The sequence below is a fragment of the Dipodomys ordii genome, unplaced genomic scaffold (genome assembly GCF_000151885.1).
Source record: "Dipodomys ordii isolate 6190 unplaced genomic scaffold, Dord_2.0 Scaffold115, whole genome shotgun sequence".
NCBI lineage: Eukaryota > Metazoa > Chordata > Mammalia > Rodentia > Heteromyidae > Dipodomys > Dipodomys ordii.
In genome coordinates this window covers 1,713,112-1,733,672 of record NW_012267331.1, presented here as the reverse complement: position 1 = coordinate 1,733,672, position 20,561 = coordinate 1,713,112, and the positions used below count along the sequence as shown (strand labels likewise).

The window sequence follows — 20,561 nt, the reverse complement described above, 5'->3', positions numbered from 1 at the left end:
CTCCTCCAGCGTGTCAGTCAGACCCTCAGCTGCATGCCTGCGCACCATTACTCCTCCAGCATGTCAGTCAGACCCTCAGCTGCACGCCTGTGCACGGTTACTCCTCCAGCGCGTCAGTCAGACCCTCAGCTGCATGCCTGTGCACGGTTACTCCTCCAGCGTGTCAGTCAGGCCCTCAGCTGCATGCCTGTGCACACTTACTCCTCCAGCGTGTCAGTCAGACCCTCTGCTGCACGCCTGTGCACAGTTACTCCTCCAGCGTGTCAGTCAGACCCTCAGCTGCACGCCTGTGCACGGTTACTCCTCCAGCGCGTCAGTCAGATCCTCAGCTGCACGCCTGCGCACCATTACTCCTCCAGCGTGTCAGTCAGGCCCTCAGCTGCACGCCTGTGCACAGTTACTCCTCCAGCGTGTCAGTCAGACCCTCAGCTGCACGCCTGTGCACAGTTACTCCTCCAGCGTGTCAGTCAGACCCTCAGCTGCACACCTGTGCAGTTACTCCTCCAGCGTGTCAGTCAGACCCTCAGCTGCACGCCTGCGCACCATTACTCCTCCAGCGTGTCAGTCAGGCCCTCAGCTGCACGCCCGTGCACGGTTACTCCTCCACGTGTCAGTCAGACCCTCAGCTGCACGCCTGCACACCATTACTCCTCCAGCGTGTCAGTCAGACCCTCAGCTGCACGCCCGTGCACACTTACTCCTCCAGCGTGTCAGTCAGACCCTCAGCTGCACACCTGTGCAGTTACTCCTCCGGTGTGTCAGTCAGGCCCTCAGCTGCACTCCTGTGTACACTTACTCCTCCAGCCCACCAGTCAGGTGATGGTGTAGACCCAGAGCCAAGATCACTTCTGGACTTAGGCAAAACCCTCCGGGCTCTTCATCCACTCACTATGGCTGTGCCATCTCCAAGGATGGGATCTGGTTCCTGGTGATATCAATTTGGTTCCTGGACACCAGTGGTCAGAGGACTCCCTTCAGATGAATACCACAGGACAGAATCCTACTCCTTAGCAGGCACTTGCTCTTGAAGTTAATATGAGTTTGGACTAAGACTTTTCCTCACCTCAGTAGCTCCTGGGGAAGGAGGTCTGGCTGAGTGCTTTGCCTTTAACTTTGAAATATCTTTACTGCAGTACTTAGTATGCACAGACATCAAAAAGGTAGACTAGGGCTGGGAAGGTGGCTCAGTGGTAGAGCACTTGCCTTGCATGCACGAGACCCTGGGTTTGATTCCCCAGTACCACATAAGCAAAAAGAAAAAAGCCAGAAGTGGTACTGTGGCTCAAGTGGTAGAGCACTAGCCTTGAGCTGAAGAGCTGAGGGACAGCTCCCAGGCCCGGAGTTCAGGCCCCACGACCGGACCCCCCAAAAAATAAAAAATAAAATAAATAAATAAATAAAAAGGTAGACTAGGCCAAGCGTCAGTGGCTCATACCTGTCACCCTAGCTACTCAGGAGGCTGAGATCTGAGGATCACGGTTCAAAGCCAGCCTGGGCAGGAACATCTGTGAGATTCTTATCTCCAATTAACCACCATTAAAATGGAAGTGGTGCTGTGTAAAAAAGCAAATGTCTTTGTTAGCGCAAGAAACCAGAAGAGTTTCAAAAATTTTAAAGTTCTCTGAGCAGAGAAGACAGTGAAGCAAGTTCATTCATGTAACATACTCTGACTTAAGTACTTTTTGCCTTCTGAGACTTACCCTAAAGAAAGCATTACATATGTGGAAATGGTTCATCCCAAGGTTATTTATTCTGGCTTCAGACTATGTGGCTATTAAAATGTTTTTAACTTAAGCCAGGTGCTGACTGCTCAGGCCAATAAACCTAGCTACTCAGGAGACTGAGGATCTCAGAAGTCAGTATGGGCAGAGAAATTGATAAGACTCTTATCTCAGCCAAGTGTGGGTGGTTCACATCTGTAATCCTAGCTACTCACAAGGCTGAAATCTGAGGATACAGGTTCAAAGCCAGCCCAGGGAAGAAAAGTCCGTGAGACTCTATTTCCAATAAACCACTCAGAAAACTGCAAGTGATGCTGTGAGCTGAAGAGCTGAAGGACAGTGCCCAGGCCCAGAGTTCAAGCTCCACGCCTGACAAAAAACAAGAACAAAAACAAAAACACCCCTCTTATTTCCAATTAAACAGCAAACTATGGAAGTGGAAGAACTGCTTAAGTGGTACAGCCTTGAACATAAAAACTAAGTGAGAGTGTGAGGCCTTGAGTTCAATCCCCAGTACTGGTGCATACACAAAAAAGTTGCAACTTAAAGACTCTTTAATATGGGGAACATGTCTAAGAGAGATCTGCACATAGTACTCATGAAAAAAATATTCATTTTCATAGATGTACATACCACGTATGGTATACACACACACATACACACAGCATGTATGTCTGTATCGACACACACACTCAAAGTTAAAGGACAAGTTCCTTCATTTTTTCTCAAACAAACCCCACTGTTTGTAAGATCAGGCACAGGTTTGTGAGGGAAGGGGTGGGTCATCCTCCCACAGGATGCTTTCTCTCGCTGGCCTCTGAAAATGGCACATGCACACCCATCTCACACTGCAAGGATGCCCAGGGACCCCGCCACCCAGGGTGGTGGTGGCAGACATGGAGTCTGTAGAGGCTGGTTTCTGCTGCCAGCACAGGTTCCTAGGAACAACTTGGGTTGTTTTTTTAAAAACGATTTGGCTGACCTCAAAGCATCAGAATGTGTACAGGTGTAAAATCATATAAATGAGAAAATGAGGAAATCTGTATATAGGTATTTATGTAATTTTGAAACAAGCAAGAAATCATGCACAATAAAGGTCCCGGCTCATTATATTCCCCGTGTACAGGAACACACCACCAATAAAACACTTGAATATGTAACAGAATTATTTGCAGAGACTTTCTGCAAATACGATGTGCTCCACAATTAAATAGACAAAGTAACTCATATAAAAGCCTTCAGCCCTGCTATGATTTCGTATACTGTGTTTTTCAATCTCAAAGTAGTACACTACTAGCAATGAATCAAAAACGTATCCTCTTATTTAGTAAGTAAATGTAAATTCTCTTAAAAATGGCTCTTTTCATAGATGAAGAGAAAATGTTTATGCTTCTATGAGGCTCTTCCAATGTAATGTTCCCTGGATACCTGATATAAAAGATCTATGTAGATAATTGCTGCTATTGACTAAGTGCACTATTTGGCTAGGCAATCTTCTGATGAATTTTAGTCTATAAATAGCATTGCAGTAAGATCTGAACCAACTTATACCAACCCAAGAAGCTGTTTGTTTTTTTTTTCCTGTCGTGGGGCTTGAACTCTGGGATGGACGCTGTCTCTCAGCTCTTGAGCTCAAGGCTAGCGCTCTACCACTTACGCCATAGAGCTACTTCCAGCTTTATTTTTTCTGTTTATGTGGTACTGAGAAATTGAACCCAGGGCCTCATGCATGTGGGGCAAGCACTCTACCACTGCACCACCTTCCCAGCCCAAGAAGCACTTTTCTAGAAGTTGCAATTCTTGTGGCAAGTGATAACAAAGACAGCCTGCATCAGGCATCCGTAGCCTGGCCCCCTCATTTCTAGGGAGACCTTGGGGCAGCAAGGCTGCAGGATGTAAAGGATCAGACTTGGACCAAGATGACTAAGCCTGTATCACCTATCTGCAGGTTAGATTGGATGAGTATCTGGGTTGAGCATCAGCTGGTAGGACAGCCAACAGGTGGGGTGATTTTCCTAATGTCACAATTAAAAGAACTCAGATGTGATCAATGTAGTATACATACATCCAAGTATTACGGCAATATTATTCGGGATTTATACTTCCCCAAATAATGTATTTCCTTAAGGAGAATACAAAATACACATTTGGTTGACAGGTCAAGTGTGCTCTGCATTCTGAAGACATTTCTGGTGCAAAGAAGTTCTTCCTATCACCAGGGTGGGGGGGGTCAAATCCCCTGGTAGGGGGGGTCTGCCAGCAGACCCTCTGGGACAGGCAGTACGTGGGACACTGCCCTGTCACGGAGTGCCCGAAGATGCCTATGAAAGAGGGGTCTTTGTAAGGCAACAGCCAGCAAGGGACAGCGATCCTCGGGGCCACACTGCAGATGAGAGGTGGGCATGGGACAAGTGTGTGGGTAATCTGGACAGGTGCCAGAGGAACTGCTCAGGTCAGACTCTGATGACAGAAACCACTTTTAGTCGTTAAGAGTCTTCCTGGACTTTGGAATCATGGTGAAGGTATTCCCCAGATGGTAAAAGCTGCCACACTGGAAGCAGCCTTGTGTAATTTGCTTTATTTTACTCACTATTGTATTTGAAATTTATCAATATTGATGAATGTGGCTGTCGTTCATTTATTTCAATCACCCCAAAGTACTTAACTGAGTGTATATAACATAATCTTCTTTTGTTGTTGTTGGTTATTACAGTTTAATAAAGCCTTTGTCTAGTAGAATATGCAATAAACATTTTTTAAGCATGTTTTATACAGACAGGTGTTTCTTTTTTAAGTATATAGTTACAAATGGGATTGTCGCATCAAAGTTATACAAAAGATTCATTTCATTACCTGATGTTAAATTGTCTGCAAAGAAGCTATGTCAATTTACCTTCCCACCAACAATGCACAGAGTATGGAGGTACAACACCCTCACGATCCCTACCAGCGGGGAGGTGTGAAACCCTCACAATCCCTAATTAAAAGTATGAAATCCTCACCATGTCTGGTGTGATGGTGGTGTTGGGGGGAGCCCTTATGATCCCAGAGGTCAGGGGGTGGAACATTTACTACTTCTCATGGGTTGGGGGTATGAAATGCTTGAGATCCCTGGTGAGTATGAGCATTTGCTCCTTATTTACTGGCTGTCTGGTCTCCATGCACTGCCTATTTATGTCTTTTTGGTCTTGGGCTTGAATGCATAGCTGTCCCTGAGCTTGTTGCTCAAGGTTGGCTCTCAACTACTTGAGTCACAACTCCACCTCTGGTTTTTTGGTGGTTAGTCAGAGATGAGTCTTATAGACTTTCCTGCCCTGACTGGCTTCAAACCATAATCCTCAGATCTCAGCCTCCTGAGTAACTAGGAGTACAGCTGTGAGCCACCAGCACACAGCTTAAAACATGTTTAAAAAATTTTAAACATGCACGTTTGAGGATTAAATGTATGCCCTCACCCATGCTATGCATATTTCCTGCCTGAGCTATGCTGCAGCCCTGAGGCCTAGTTTTCTGTACCCTGTTTAAGAAATACTCCTCTATCCTCAGTCATTAAGTCAATGCTATTTGATAAAATGAAAAAAAAATTGATTTTGAGATAATTTTCCCACTGAATTATCCAAGGAAGTAGTACCACTGTTTGGCTAGTTCATTCTTGTAATAACCCGTATTCCTTCTCTCTGGCTCCTCTCTCTCCCACCCTTTCTCTCTCTTTTTTTTGGAGATGGTTTTATTATTTTCTCTCTCTTTCTTTTATTTTTATTTATGTGGTGCTGGGGAATTGAACCTAGGGACTCATGCATGCAAGGCAAGCGCTCTCCCACTGAGCCACCTTCCCAGCGCCCTTTCTCTTTTTTTTTGTAGTGCAGGGATTGAAACTCAGGGTCTTAGGCATGATGTAAAGTGCTTCAACCTAAGCTGTATCTCCAGATATTTTTTCTTCTGGTTTTTGAGGCAGTGTCTATCTTTATATAGCCCAGGATGGCTTCAAACTTATAATCCTGCCTTTCCTTCTGGAAGTTTGATTTACAGTTATGTGCTACCATGCTGATTCTAAAATTGTTCTATGTAATTATGTGGTTTTAACACCAAGGGCTTGAACTTGAAGTTCTCTGCTCTCGCTCAGCATGCCTGCTTATGTCACTCTACAACTTGAGTTATGCCTCTACTCTGACATTTTGCTGGTTCACTGAAGATGCAGTCTCTCAAATTCTGTGTGTTTGTGTGTGTATGTGTGTGTGCGCGCACACACACCTATTCTGGCTTTGCACTGTGACCTCCCAGGTCTCAACTTCCTGAGTAGCTAGGATGAAATGATTGGGAGCCACTGGTTCTGTGTTCAAACCCACAATTCTCATTCTGACTCACACAGGTGTCTGCCTGCACTGCTTCTCCTTTACTAGCTTTGGTGTGCTGCTGCCTAGCTGCCGTTTGTTCTCAACCGGACAGGTATGGGAGGATTAAGTGACCATGGCCACCACTGCCTTCATTTTGCTGCTGGACAGGTGAGCAGGACCTGCTTCAACTTTCCTCTTCTCTGACTCCTCTCAGCACAGGACAGTGGTCATTTCACTCCTGTGGTGGGGCTTGTTGTTACCACCAAGCACAGCCAGAGAGGAGAGGATGCTGGCCCAGCGCACGGTGTCTGCCTATGGGCAGCTGCTCCAGGGAGGTTGGGCAGAAGACCAAAGCCAGGCAGGGGTTAGGATGACATCTCCTCCCCCCACAGACATAATCTGGGCACCTGTAAGAGCTAAGCAACTTCTTTGAATCCCATGCTGCCTGTGGTTTGGAATTACAGTTACTTATTTTCTCAGTATGTGTTTTGCTATTTTTGTCTCCATTTCCCACCTCCTTGTTCTTCTTCTATTTTCAATGTTGGATGTCAGAAAAGTTCAGTGATGGAATTATTTTTAAAATAAGGATTAAAGGATGCCATATGATACTTCAAGTTCTGTGGAAGAAATCTTAGAAAGACCTTATTATTGTGCAGGACATGTAGGGTTCTCACGACAGTTTGGTAAGAAAAGTCTCTACATTTAAATAAATGTCCTTCCTACAACTTAGAAAAAGCAACCAAGATCACTCCAGTAACTAATGGCAGACGTGGACTTTTCTCCACAGAAGACTCACGGAGTCACGAGGTGACAGGTTGTGACGATGATTCCCCCACAATTACAACAGTACAACACGGACATATCCAGAACTCTTTCTTAAACCAGGTGCCAAGCCTCATACCTATAATCTTGGCTTCTCAGGAGGCTGAGACTGTGCTTCAAAAACAGCCTTTCCAGAAAAGTCTGAGATGTTAACTTCCAATTAATGAGCCCCCTCTACAACAAACCCCTGAAGCCCACAAAACAAAAACAAAAAGCCCCTGCTGCACTGGAGGCTCAAGTAGCAGAATCATAATGTAAGGCATCTTCTTTTTCTTTTTTTTGGCCGGTCATGGGGCTTGAACTCTGGGCCTGGGCGCTGTCCCTCAGCTCTTCAGCTCAATGCTAGCGCTCTACCACTTGAGCCACAGCATCACATCTGGCCTTTTCTGCTTATGTGGTGCTGAGGAATCCAACCCAGGACCTCATGCATGCAAGGCAAGCGCTCTACCACTGGGCCACCATCCCAGCTCCAGGCATTTTCTATAAAATAATATAAAACTGGAAAAGTAGTAGATGCCTAGAGTCCCAGATACTTGGGAGGTGGAGGTGGGAAGAACTCTTGAGTCTTAAGTTTAAGACCAGGGAAATATATGGAGACAAGTAACTCCCCCTCCCACCCAGTTCATCTGTATTTGTTGTATTTGATGGAGCACGCTGGATCTTAGTACACGCGTAGACATATGATCATTTAAAGTAGTGGCTTTTTAGTTCACTGGATTTAAGATGATCAGTGTGTTTACACAATACTTTCTGCAGCACAGGACTGGCATGTAATCCTGTGCATTTTAGCTATGTTCAAGAGTACTGTTGATGCATTCAGTCATTACAAAGGTAGGCTAGAAGCCGGGTTCTCTGTTACTTACAATTAGCTGCTTGAGGCCCACGAAAGACTGCTCCACGGAGCCGGCGTTCAGGACCTGCCTCCTGGCTGCTGCCTTCTCGCCCAGGAAGCGAAGCATCAGGTCTTTAACCGCATCTCCCTGGGGGAATGTAAAGGAAGTAAGTCAGGACAACACAATGTTCATGAAACTCAGCTAGCAGCACCCATAACTCAGGTCCCTTTCAGTTCAGGGGCGAGGAGAGAGTGGGGGATCTAGTACAGGAAAACACCAACGAGCCAGAGCTGAGTTGTTAATAAATGTATATATTTTAGAACTGCTCTTTGTCCCAAGGAGGAAGAGCACAGAATACCAGCGAGTGGGAGACACTGCCACTGGAGAGGGTTCTGAGGGCTGGGAGTCCTGCAGGGGGAGGTGTGCTGCTGGGAGGATGAGGAGCTGTGGTCCCTGGGGGGAGAGTGCCCGGCAGAGGCTGGGGCACAGCTCTGCCCGGTCCTTGAAGACTCTCAGACCCGCCTCTAGGAGTCTTTGGAGCAGCTGACGTGTGTGGCTGGAGAAGAGTCATCAGGATGTCCCCACCCCTTTCATTTCTTGCCTACCGTTCTCTCAGAAACAAGATTATTTCAATCTACTGTTACTTTCAAAAATGGAAAAAACTAAAAAAAAAAAAGCTACATCTAGGCTATGTAAGCAATAAATAAAAAACACCACTGTGGAAGCTGTCAATGCCTGCCTCCAGTTCTGTGGCCCACAGGGGAGATGAGAGCAGATGACAGCCGTGGCACAGGGCCACGCTGGTTCCAGCTCCAGACTGCTTCTCCTTTCTAGTGCTCAGCCTGGTGTTTAAAGATGCCGAGACTTTGGGGGAGGGAGGGAGTGTAATTGAGGAGGTGGGAGGGAAGGGAGGGTAGGGGAAAAAACAAAGGAGGAGGCAACAATGCTTGATAGGAAATGTACTCATTACCTTGCTCATGTAACTGTAACCCCTCTGTACAGTATTTTCACAATAAAAAACTTATTTAAAAAAAAAAAGATGGGGGCTGGGAAGGTGGCTCAGTGGCAGAGTGCTTGCCTCGCATACATGAGGCCCTGGGTTCAATTCCTCAGCACCACATAAGCAGAAAAAACTGGAAGTGGCGTTGTGGTTCAAGTGGTAGAGCGCTAGCCTTGAGCTGAGGAGCTGAGGGATAGCACCCAGACCCAGAGTTCAGGCCCCACAAACGACAAAAAATAAATAATAATAATAAAAAAAGATGACATACTTGCATCTTCCTCCACTGGGGCAAAGAGCTAGACAGAAGCAGCAATTTTATAATTCCTGCTTTCAGAGAGCAACGTGGAACACTTGAAGTATCAGAGCCAGTGAAGTGACCGGGAGCGATGATTACCATAAAGGGACAAGGCAGCCGGACACCGCGGCTCACACCTGTAATCCTAGCTACTAAGAGGCTGAGGCTGAGGTCTGAGCATCAGCCAAATTCAAAGCCAGAACCAGACACTCTGAGTCCATGAGACTCCTATCTTCAACTAGCCACTTAAAAGTTGTAAGAGGGGGTTTGGCTCAAATAGGAGTGCTGGCCTTGAGGAAGAAACTAAGTATAGCACCCACACTCCGAGTTTAAGTCTCAGTACTGGCACAAAAAACAAAAAAACAAAAACAAGCAGGTCTCAGGAATATGACACACACGTGCAGCCTTGCTGGCAGCTTGGTGTGGCCAAGAGGCCACAATGTGTGCAAAGGGTTGTGAGTGGACACACTCTGTCCCCCAGGCCCCTCACCTTACGAGTCCTGCTGTGCCCACCTGTCCTCCTGGCCACGCGGAGGTGGTGGAGCTACTCCACAGCCTGGCTCCCATAATGCTGACCTTTCTACGACTGCAAATACCTACCTACCCTTAGTCACTGGACCCTGGGTTTTCCTGTCAGCTTAGCCCATGGCAGAGGCATCAAAACCTTTCACCATTCAAATGAGACCACCTTGCCACGTGTTCAGTGCGCTTCCATAGGTCACATAGGTTATTGGCAAAGCAAGTATCTGTGACCAGTTCTTCCATTTCAAGGTACTTTCTATGTTTCTACATTGACTGAAGGAATGTCTATGTATGAGAAAGTTTCTGGGACCCTGGAAAAAGTACAAAAGTTCCTTCAAAGAATTTTAGTACTCATTCTTCACCAAAATCATTTGCTTTCTAGTTCTCTTTTTATGTCACTGGATAGAGATGATTTTATCTTTAAAAAAATATTTGACACATAAACGTTGTATATATTTGAGGAATACAATATCCTCCAACATGATCATCCTGTGTCCTGTCACAATCAACCGACGGAATCCCACCATCTAAACCGAGGAAGGGATGAAAACGCTGGTCATCAACCACAGTGAACAGCATCTCGGTCCCCTCCACCTGTCCTTGGGAACTACCACTGCACTGTGCCCAACACAGCTGTGTTTATGAAGACCCCCCCAGGTGAGCAAGCCTGTGTGGCACCTGCCCTTCTGCATCTGGGTTAGTGCAAGTAGCATTGCATCCTCCAGGGCCATCCATGTTGTCAAGAATGATACCATTTCCTTCCTTTTTATTTTCATTTTTAATATTTTATTATTTGAGTTCTGGGGCTTGAACTCAGGGCCTGGGCACTGTCCCTGAGCTTCTTTTGCTCAAGGCTAGCGCTCTACCACTAGAGCCACAGCACCACTTCCGGCTTTTTCAGCTTATGTGGTACTGAGGAATTGAACCCAGGGCTTCATGCATGTTAGGCAAGCACTCTAACACCAAACTGCGTTCCCAGCCTCTCCTTCCTTTTCATGTTCATTTTGTGAATGCGTCCCGTTTCCCTCATGCATTTCTTCAGCGATGGACCTCAGGTTGGCTCCATACCTTGGCTTTCATGGGAAGTGCTGTGAAGAACTCAGGAGTGCAGCTCACCCCTGAGACACCGACTTCACCTGCTCTGGACCCATGCCAAGGCAGAGTTGCCGGGTCCGATGGTAACTCTACTTTTAAGTTTTGAAAGAGCCTCTCCAAGTGTTCCACTCTGGCTTACTAATTTACAATCCCACCCACACTCATTATCACTTGTCTTTAGTTATCCTAGCATCTCTTGGCGACTGGTGGCTTCTTCAGCTCAGATACAGACCTTCCTGAGAGAAACACTGTTCTCTATGTGGAAGGGCCCTGAGTCCTGTTCCTGCTGTTGGTGGGGATGTGACCTGTGCTGAACCACAGCACAGGAGAGTGAGCACGGCCAGGCCACTCTCCCTGGTTCACGCTGGCAGCGTGGACTCATGGCCTCGCTTTCACGAGGGGAGTGATGCCGGGGACACACAGCTTCCCTGGGACTTGCTCAACCCACTCTGGTCTCAAGTTCCTTGTCACTAAAGGAGAAACTGGACACCTCTCCCTCCCTTTCCCTTCTCCTTCCTTCTTCCCATTTTCCCTCCCCACCAGCCTTCTTTTCTCCCATCTCTTTTCATTTAAAACTGAGGCCAGAACACTGGCTCACACCTATAATCCCAGGTAATCGAGAGGTGGAGATGAGGGGCATCATGGTAGCCAGGTGAGAGGCGAGTGGGTAGCCAACCACCTCTATGTAGAGGCTGGCCAGGCCAGAGAGCAGCACGCCAGCCAGTCCAGGCACAAGTAGGGAGACTGCATTCCAGACAAGCCTGGGCAAAGCAAGCAAACAAAACCCAACACCTTATCTAAAAAAAAAAAACCAAAAAAACCCCCCACTACATCAAAAGGGCTGGGGGCATGGCTTACACATCTCTTATTAAGGAACAAGACTATACCCAGAATTCTCACCTCAGTGTGTCCTTATAAAGGAAATGGAAACTGGTAATTTAAGAACCCTCTTTAACTATAAGCCACAGATAAACACAATTTAGCTATCACTTCCATTGCCTTTCATTCATATTATATAATTTTGAATATTACATAATCATTATTTTGCATCAGGACCTCAGTAAGATTCCTTTCCGATGGAATTGTCATGACTTTTAATGTCATTGTTGAAATAAAAATCTCTTCAAGTTCTGAAACCACTATGGTTTCCACCCAGAGTCTACACTCGTATTTATAAGGTCTAGCTGCAGCTTGCATGTCTTTGGATGTGAAAGAACCACATTCCATTTAGTCATAGGGTTTTCCCTTAGAATGAATCTCTTCCTATCTTCAAATGGGATTGGATCACCTTAAGTCTATGTATGTTCACAGGCTTTTTCTCCAGCATGAACTCTTCCATAATTTAAAGAAGGCTATAATGCACCCCCCCATTTTCTGGTAGTACTAGGGATTGAACCCAGAGCTCTTTCTACAACTGGAGCACATTTTTGTTTCTGAGCAGCTCCCTTTGCAAGTCTGGCCGCCAACGTTTGATCCTTTCAATCTGGCCTCTAGAGTAATTAAAATCATAAGATTTAATCCCAGGAATTCTGTGTTCATCTTAAGTTCTTGTCTTTTCATTTGTTTTCTATAAAATTAAAGTCAGCTGGACAGTGGCTTCCATCTATAATTCTAGCTACTCAGGAGGCTGAGATCTGAGGATCAAGGTTCAAAGCCAGCCCAGGCAGGGAAAGTCCATGAAACTCTTATCTCCAATAAACCACTCAGAAAACTGGAAGCGGCACAGTGGCTCAAGTGGTAGAGCGCTTGCCTTGAGCTGAAGAGCTGAGGGACAGCACCCAGGCCCAGAGTTCAAGACCCACAACCAAAAACAAAACAAAACAAAAATTAGAAGTGGAGGTGTGGCTCAAGTGTCAACCTTGAAGCAAAAAGCCAAGGGAGATCACAAAACCTTCAGTGTAAGGTCAGCTTTCCAGCACTGAGTCTCTGTAGAGTTTCTTCTGAAAAGGCTCTAACAAAGCCTCCTCCTGCTGACACTGGACCCATGTCCTCACTTCAGGGGTCTCCACATAGCCTCCTTGTTTTCCTGTGTTGGTGAGATTACACTATGAGAAAGGTGGGCACTCAGGGCCTCTCTGCGTCTGAGAGCAGACAAGCCCACACAGATCTTGTTAGGCCTAGAGTTGTTGGTAGAGGGAAAAGCTGGATGCCAGTGTGCCTGTGATGGTCAGTGGTAGAAGTCTCATTGTTTTTTTTCTGGTGCTAGGGGTCAGACTCAGGATCTTCTGCATGCTAGGAAGGCACTCTACCTCGGAGCATCATTGGAAGCTTTAAGCTCGCTGTGACAATGCCATGTTGGCTTTATGGAGATTTGGGGGTTTCTGAGTTGAGGATTTAGGGTTTAAACAGATAATGTAGGCTTTCCGGATGGAAATCCTGCAAAAGCCAAACTAGGGGAAGAGTGAGGGAAGGAGGAGGGGAACTGGACAAGACAGAAGCAGAAGCGTGGCCTCAGTTTGCCTGTCAGGTTTCCAGACCTGCCACCAGGCTAGAGGCAGAGGCCCGTGGTATGGCCCCTAGAGCAGAGTCCTCACTGCAGAGGCCCGTGACACAGCCCCTAGAGCAAAACCAGTGTCCTTCATCACTGAAACTGGGCTGCTTTATTTTATTCCTCTGTCTCTTTTCCAAAAAGGCTTGATTCTAAAACTTCTCATTTACTTCTCTGAGAAGAGTGAATGCCATCTGTAACTACAAGTGGCAGTGCACATATTCTTTGTATAATCCTACTATAGTTGGACATAGTTTTATAGATTTACCTTTAAGGTTTTGAATTTATCTTAAGAATTTAATAAAGATCATGTAATAAAGAAGCAATTACATGTTTTTTTTACTTTCTTTTTTGGTGTGGATATTGGGGCTCGAACTCAGTGGCTCAAACTCAGGGTCTGGGTGCTATCCCAGTTTTTGTGTTGTGTTCATGGCTAGTATTCTACCATTTGAGCCACACCTCTACTTCTGGCGCTCAGACAGTCTATTGGATATAGAAGGAATTTTAATTAATAGATGAATTAGAAAAAAACAGAATATAAGTGTTTTAGTAGGCTGGTTTAGAACAGAAGGTAAATGCAACAAACATCCTTTTTTTTTGTTCATGGGGCTTGAACTCTGGGCCTGGGCGCTGTCCCTCAGCTCTTCAGCTCAAGGCTAGCACTCTACCATTTGAGCTACAGCGCCACTTCCGGCTTTTTTCTTTTTGCTTATGTGGTACTGAGGAATCGAACCCAGGGCCTCATGCATGCAAGGCAAGTGCTCTACCACTGAGCCACCTTCCCAGCCCCGCCACTTCCATTTCTGATGTTAATTGGACAGAAGAGTCTCATGGACTTTTCTGCCTGGGCTGGCTTTGAACTGCAATCCTCAGATCTCAGCCTCCTGAGTAGCTAGGATTACAAATGTGAGCCACTGGCACCCAGCCAGAAAAACTGTTTTTTGTTACACCCACCTTAAATCCTAAGCAAATAAATGCAGCATTTCCATTCAAGGCAAATCATAATCGTTCTTTATTATCCCCAGCATGAAGAGTTCTTTGATATCCAACTGAAGAGAAGTGGGTAAGGGAACATCGAGCACATGTGCTATACGTCCAAGTCAAAGGTACTCTGGTGATATTTTTTGTTCAAATTCTTACTTTGCATAAGGTTTCCAAAATAATTATTGTGAATGACAAGAGAAATGGGATGTATTACTTTGTCACCTAAGAGAGACAAGAAGAAAACATACCATCTTCTGGCTGGGCTTTGGGTACAGGCTGTGCTCATGAAGCCTAATGGGAACCCTATAAATTGGGGCTGACCAATGGGATGCCCTGCCTACTCCCTGGTGGGGGGTTAGAGCCTTGAGAAACAGGGGGACATATGGCAGAGTACCTGTTGGTAGATTAGACACCAGATTTGACCTAACTTGGGTGAAGCACACCCAGTGGTTCCTCAGCGGGGCAGATGATGCCTGGGCCTGCCTAGTACATGTCACATGCTCATGCCAGCACTTTGGCCAACCAAATGAACCATCAGGATTTCCAAGGTCATCCTTTTGAGAATCACAAAGTTATGTCCTTCTTGAGAAAGCAACCTTCATATTTCCCCTGAGTTCTAAGCAGAGAGGAAAGCAGAAAGGGAGAACTCAAGGCCAGATCCACCGATACCGTAGGAAATCAGCAGCAGACAATAGGAACACACCAAGGAATAGGAAGCAACACCCAAAAGTGATCCTGGGGTATAGGATCATGAGGATTCTTCAGATACAGTGACAAAGTAGGTCAAATCATACCCATCAGAGCAAGACACTGGTATTCATAAAAAGATTCAAGACTAAATAATGTTCAGTATATTCTGAGGGTAGAGATGGCTGCCATCAACTAAGTCGAGTAAGCACAGTAAACTCCCAATCAATACAGTATTACTAAGTAAATATTCCAGAAGATTATGTAAAATATTTAAAATCTGGATGTATATAGGCTTATCTGAAAAAAAAATTGTCCTCAGTTTTCTAGCATGCTGCTTTCCTTTTCCAGAAAATCCAGCCCTCAGCAGTCCCTTCATCCACTCAATAAAGTTGGTTAAGGTCATTTGAACAGCTTACTAATTCTCAACTCTGTTCAGGAATAAGTAAGAACTTATACTGAGAGAGGCTGCAGGCTAACCTTTTGAGGAAGTATAGATCAGGGAAGTTGAAGGTAAACAGCAGCCAGGATTAATAAATTCAGCCTAACTCAGGAATCTGAGATCTGAGGGTCATGGCCAGTCCGGGCAGGCAAGTCTGTGAGAATCTTATCTCTAATTTAACCATCAGAAAACCAGAAGTGGTGCTATAGCTCAAATAGTAGAGCACTTGCCTTGAGCTGAAGAGCTGAGGGACAGTGCCCAGGCCCAGCATTCAAGACCCACAACCCACCAAAAAAAAACAAAAAAAAACAAAAACAGAGTAAAGCAAATACAGAAGACAGAAATTCTCCCATCCACTTCCCCAAAGATTAAAGGACCCAAGTAGTTTCAGGGGAAAATGAGGTAGGATAGATTGGGAAAATAGCTCCCCCAGGCAAAAGGTGCTCAATGAAAAGGATAAACATCTATACCAGGAGGCAATCTTTATCTCAAGGATAAACACAAGTTTTTATGTTTGGGATACCAAACATAAGGGTCAAACATTTAAAGTATAGGTCAGTCTTAGGACCCTGAACTCAAGTAACAAAAGTGTAACAGCAAGAAGGATTAAGGGCAAAGATAAGCACCTAACTTTGTATAACTTAAAGTCTGACACTGCCTTCGCAGTCCAAGTGTCTCTCCCTTACAGAGGGTCCACAGTTAAGAGTGTGCCTCTGCCTTTCTGTTTTTTGCTTGTTCATTTACTCAATAAAGCTCCGCCAGGTTTTCTTACCAGTATGATTTTTCCAGAAATTCCTATTCTTCGATCAAAGTCAAGGATCCTTAGTGAAAAGTCCCAATTTTAGAGGGAAATGTTACAAATCCCCTCCTGGACCTGGTGACACTTTCAGGTCCATCTTCCCAAAATGGAAGGTAGAGAAGGGGTTAAGTGTAGTATGCCCATGCACCCTGCCACAGGAAACCAATCAATCCTACCTGCAATCTGGGGCAATACACCAACATTGGCATATGATATTAATGACTCAGGTGCAGCTTTTGGGCTTACACATGCTTGATGGGCAACAAAAATCACCATAAAGTTTGCTATCTCTGCTTTCATTTTGTACACGTGTCCTTTCTCTTAAGTCTGTGGGCTGGTTACCAGCATAGCTCTACACTTAGGCAGGTTAATATTTAAGGAGTGTCTGCCCTAAAATAGGTGATAAAGGTTTATTAGCCTTGTACTTAACCTATCTGGTCTTTTGATCTTTCAAGACTGAAGACCTCAAGTAGGAGTAACTGAAATATTGTACTTAGTTTTGGTTTTTGTTGGTCCTGGGGCTTGAACTCTGGGCCTGAGCACTGTCTCTCAGCTCTTCAGCTCAAGGATTGCACTCTACCAGTTGAATCACAGCACCACTTCAGGTTTTCTGGTGGCTTATTGGAGATAAAGAGTTTCCTGGCCTTTTCTGCCCGGGCTGGCTTTGAACTGCGATCCTCAGATCTCAGCCTCCTGAGTAGCTGGGATGACAGGTGTGAGCCACTGGTGCCTGGCTAGCTTTTTTTTTTTTTTTTTACTCTTAGCTTTCACAACTGTCTTGTCCCCTTTCCCACTCCAGCCCAGTGGCCTATAGTCACTTTGGATTCCACGGAACACTGACCTCTAGCCTTGCAGACAAAGCCCCCCTCCCCCCCCCCCCCATGAGATGCTTCTCTGAAGACACCTTGCAGAACCAGAACTGGGGGTAATCATCAACCAGATCAAGGTTTGGCCCAGACTGTTGAATTAAACTAGGGATGCTGGCTCAAGTCTGTAATCTTTTAATCTTGGCTATTTAAGAGATGCTCTGAGGCTAATACAGGCAAAAAGAAGTTTGTGAAGCTCTGTCTTGATCCATGGCTAGACACTGTGGCATGCACCATGCATCTATCGCTCTGCCTACGGAGGAAGCAGAATGACTGGAAGCCCCAGGAGGTACCGGTCATCCTAGTGAAGCAGGAAAGCACACATGGGAGGAAGGCAGCCTGGGCCAGCCTGAGCATAAAGCTAGACCCTATGTTAAAAATAACCAATCCAAAAAGGTGGGGTAGTGGGGGTTAAACGTATAACACCTGCCTGAAAAGTTCAAACCCTAGTACTACAAACAAAACAAAAAGATCATCAGAAATGAATTATCCTACAAAGGGTAGAGTTACTTCAGAGTTATAATTATCATGTTGCTAGTAGATATTATTTCTATGACTCTTGAGTAGCAGCTTAAATACATTACAACATTGGGAAGGGCAATGGAGATCCTAATAACCTTCAGACTAAATAATGTAGACCCTCAGAGCAATCGGAATCTTAGGAACTGTAATCTAGTTAGGAGTTGCCATCCTTGGAAAGGCACTGCATGCATCAGACAGAAACTGATTAACAGGGCAGAGATGCTCTCCATCCTACCTGAATGTTGTCAAACTTGAGGCCTGGCATGGTGAGGTTCTCCTTGTCTATGAACACAGTGCTGTACTGCTGGGTTGCCACTGAGGCCAGGACATCTCTGGTTCCCTGGCAGGGAAGCCATGCATCGTTCCTTCGGTCCATCTCACTCATGCTCAGGGCTGTGGCAAAGGGGTCATCGCTCCCTGCAAACACGGCCTGCATCTGTGAGAACGGTTTTGGAGACTCAGGGATTTCCAAAGAAGACGTAGAAACACCAGATTCGGATCTTTCCAAACCTGTAGAGTAAGACGGGTCCGCAGAGTCAGGTGAGTTTTCTCCCTCAGGGGCAGAGAGTGAAGATAAGGTGTCTGGAGCTGAAGAGCCGGCATTGGGATTACTGACAGAAATGAAAGTGGAAGTGGTGAAAGAGTCGAAGAAGTCTGAGGCCAGGGAGTTAGTGTTCATCGTGTCACCAAAAAACTGACTCAAGCTGGGGCTGGGCTGGACCGTCTGGGGGGGGGTCTTGGCCGAGGCCTCACTGGCGCTGCTGAAGCTTGGTGATTTCACCATTTGAGACTCAAAGCCATCTTGCAGAAACAGGTGCTGCTGGGAAGGAGTTGAATTCCCCTGGCTGAAAATGGTACACACAGGCACAGGGTCATCTTTAGAAGAGGACTGACTGGAAGATACTTCTGAAACCTGTTCTTCGGGCTGAGAGTTCTCATCCCTGGGTAGCAGATCTCCTGTGCTAGCATCCCCAAATGTGGGGATGTCTTTAACCTCTTCCTGTGTGGAATCTTCTTTCAAAGAAGCTCTGGTATCAGGGGTCATGTCGGATGTGTCCTGAGCCGTATGGCCGTCATCAGCTCCACTGGTGCTATTCAGAAGGTCCATTTCTTCTTTCTCTGTAATGCTGGCCAGTCTATGATCACTGCTGCCTTCTACAGGTTCCGCAACATCCTGCAAACAGCCAAGGTCACCTGCATCACCTTCGCTGTTATTAGGAGAGTCAGAAATGAGGACGCTCTCCATCATCTGCTCGTTAAGCTTGTCTACAAAGTTGTTGGAATCTTCTGATACGGTCTCATTCTCAGATCCAAACTCATCTCCACCGAGGTCAATGGTCTCCTCGTGATACAGAAGCTGCCCTGGTTCCTCCTGGGGCACCTGCTGCGGGCCACTTTGAGCTGCCACCTGGGCCTGAGGAGAGTCCTCTCTGACCTTCTGGTCAGCATTCTCCATGGTTCCTGAGCAAATACAGTAACAAATCAACCATATTATCATCTGTTCCTGCCAATATTAAGCTACATTAAAAAAAAAAAAAAGACAGTCTTGTAACATAGCCTCAAATTTGAGACTCTCAAGTGCTGTGCTTACAGGCATACAACACCAAGCCCAACTACTTTTACTTTTGTTTTCAATTGCAGAAATGTTTATTGGCCTATAGAATCACATGATTCAAAATTTAGAAATTTTCTTTCTCTATCTTTTTTTCTTAAATTAGTTTGTGTTGGTTCTGGGGCTTGAACTTAGGCTTGGGTCTGTCCCTGAGCTTGATTTGCTTACGGTTAGTGCCACACCACTTGAGGCACAGCTCCACTTCTGGCTGTTTTGGTAGTTAACTAGAGATAAGAGTCTCATGGATTTTCCTGCTCATGCTGGTTCTGAACCTGGACCCTCAGGTCTCATCCTTCTGAATAGCTAGGATTATAGATAGGGGTGAACTATCCGTGCCCAGATTACTTTTTATGTTCTTGTGGTAAAATACACTTAAAACTTATCAACAATTTTCAGCGTCAATGTTAAGTATATCAGTTGCTGTGCAACCAATCTCCATGCCCATTAAATTACTCCCTTTATACCTGTTGCTGGGCTATCACCATCCTACTTCTCATCTGCAAGAATGTGACTAGATCTGATGTAGGGGGATTATTCAATGCCTTCCTGTAACGGATATATTTTACTCAGTGCAAGTTCCACAAAGTTCACTCATGTTGTAGCATGTGTAAAAATTTCCTTTTATGGGTGAACATTCTGTTTCATGTATGCAGCAATTTATTTATTTATTTATGTACGTGTTGGTCCTGGGGCTGAACTCAGGGCCTGGGTGCTGTTCCTGAGCTTTTATGCTCTACCACTTGCACCACATCTCCACTTCTGGCTTTTTGCTGATTAATTGGCGTTTCACACACTTTTCTGTCCTGGCTGGCTTTGGCCTACAATCCTCAGATCTGAGCCTCCTGAGTAGCTAGGATTACAGATGTTAGCTACCAGCATCTGGCTAGCATTTTGTCTGTTAATAAGCAACTGAACATGGGTGTGTGAATAAGCTCATTGTGATCCTGCTTCAATTTTTTTGGGTGTGTGCGTATGTGGTACTGGGCTTTGAATGCCATATTAGCCTGGCTGGACTACTGCTCTACAATGAACCATTCCTCCAGCCCTACCTTTTGCTAGTTATCTTGGAGATGAAGTCTGTGGGTTTCTCTGCCCAGGCAGGCCTTGAGGGAGATCTTCTGGATCTCAGTCACCTGGCCCCATTCTCTTTAATATGTACCCAAAGGTGGAATTATTAGGTCATATAATTCTGTATTTCTTTAGAGCACTCCCAAAACTTTCTCATAGCAGGGGGACTTGTTTACCTTCCTACCAAATAGCTCCAGAATCTTCACGTCCTCGTCCACACTTTTTACTTTTTCACATTGGCCAAGCTTTTTGTGTTTAAACAGGACTTGTTTTCTTCCGTTGCTGTTTATTTGAGAAGGGGCTCCAGGGAGCTCTTGGCCTCTGCCTCCCCGCAGCGGACACGGCCCACGCTTTGGGACCCCTGCACGCGCCTCACGAGCCCCCCTCCGGCGCACGCTGCCTCGTTCCCCGCGGGCAGCCCCGACCCAGGCCCGGGGTGAGGCGCGCTGCGGGGAGCAGCTGGGCGACAGC

The 20,561-nt window shown here is 45.8% G+C and overlaps 1 protein-coding gene across 1 annotated transcript in view; it reads right to left on the bottom strand.

Annotated features, from left to right (window-relative positions):
* Positions 1 to 20,561, bottom strand: part of Trappc12 (trafficking protein particle complex 12) — an 86,742-nt gene that overhangs the window by 65,897 nt on the left and 284 nt on the right. The window contains exons 2-3 of the mRNA XM_013028874.1: positions 17,646 to 18,875; positions 7,741 to 7,857 (exon numbers count right to left, since the gene is read on the bottom strand). Of these exons, the coding sequence (XP_012884328.1) occupies positions 7,741 to 7,857; positions 17,646 to 18,866 (1,338 nt within the window). The 5' untranslated portion in view covers positions 18,867 to 18,875. The remainder of the gene's footprint in view (positions 1 to 7,740; positions 7,858 to 17,645; positions 18,876 to 20,561) is intronic.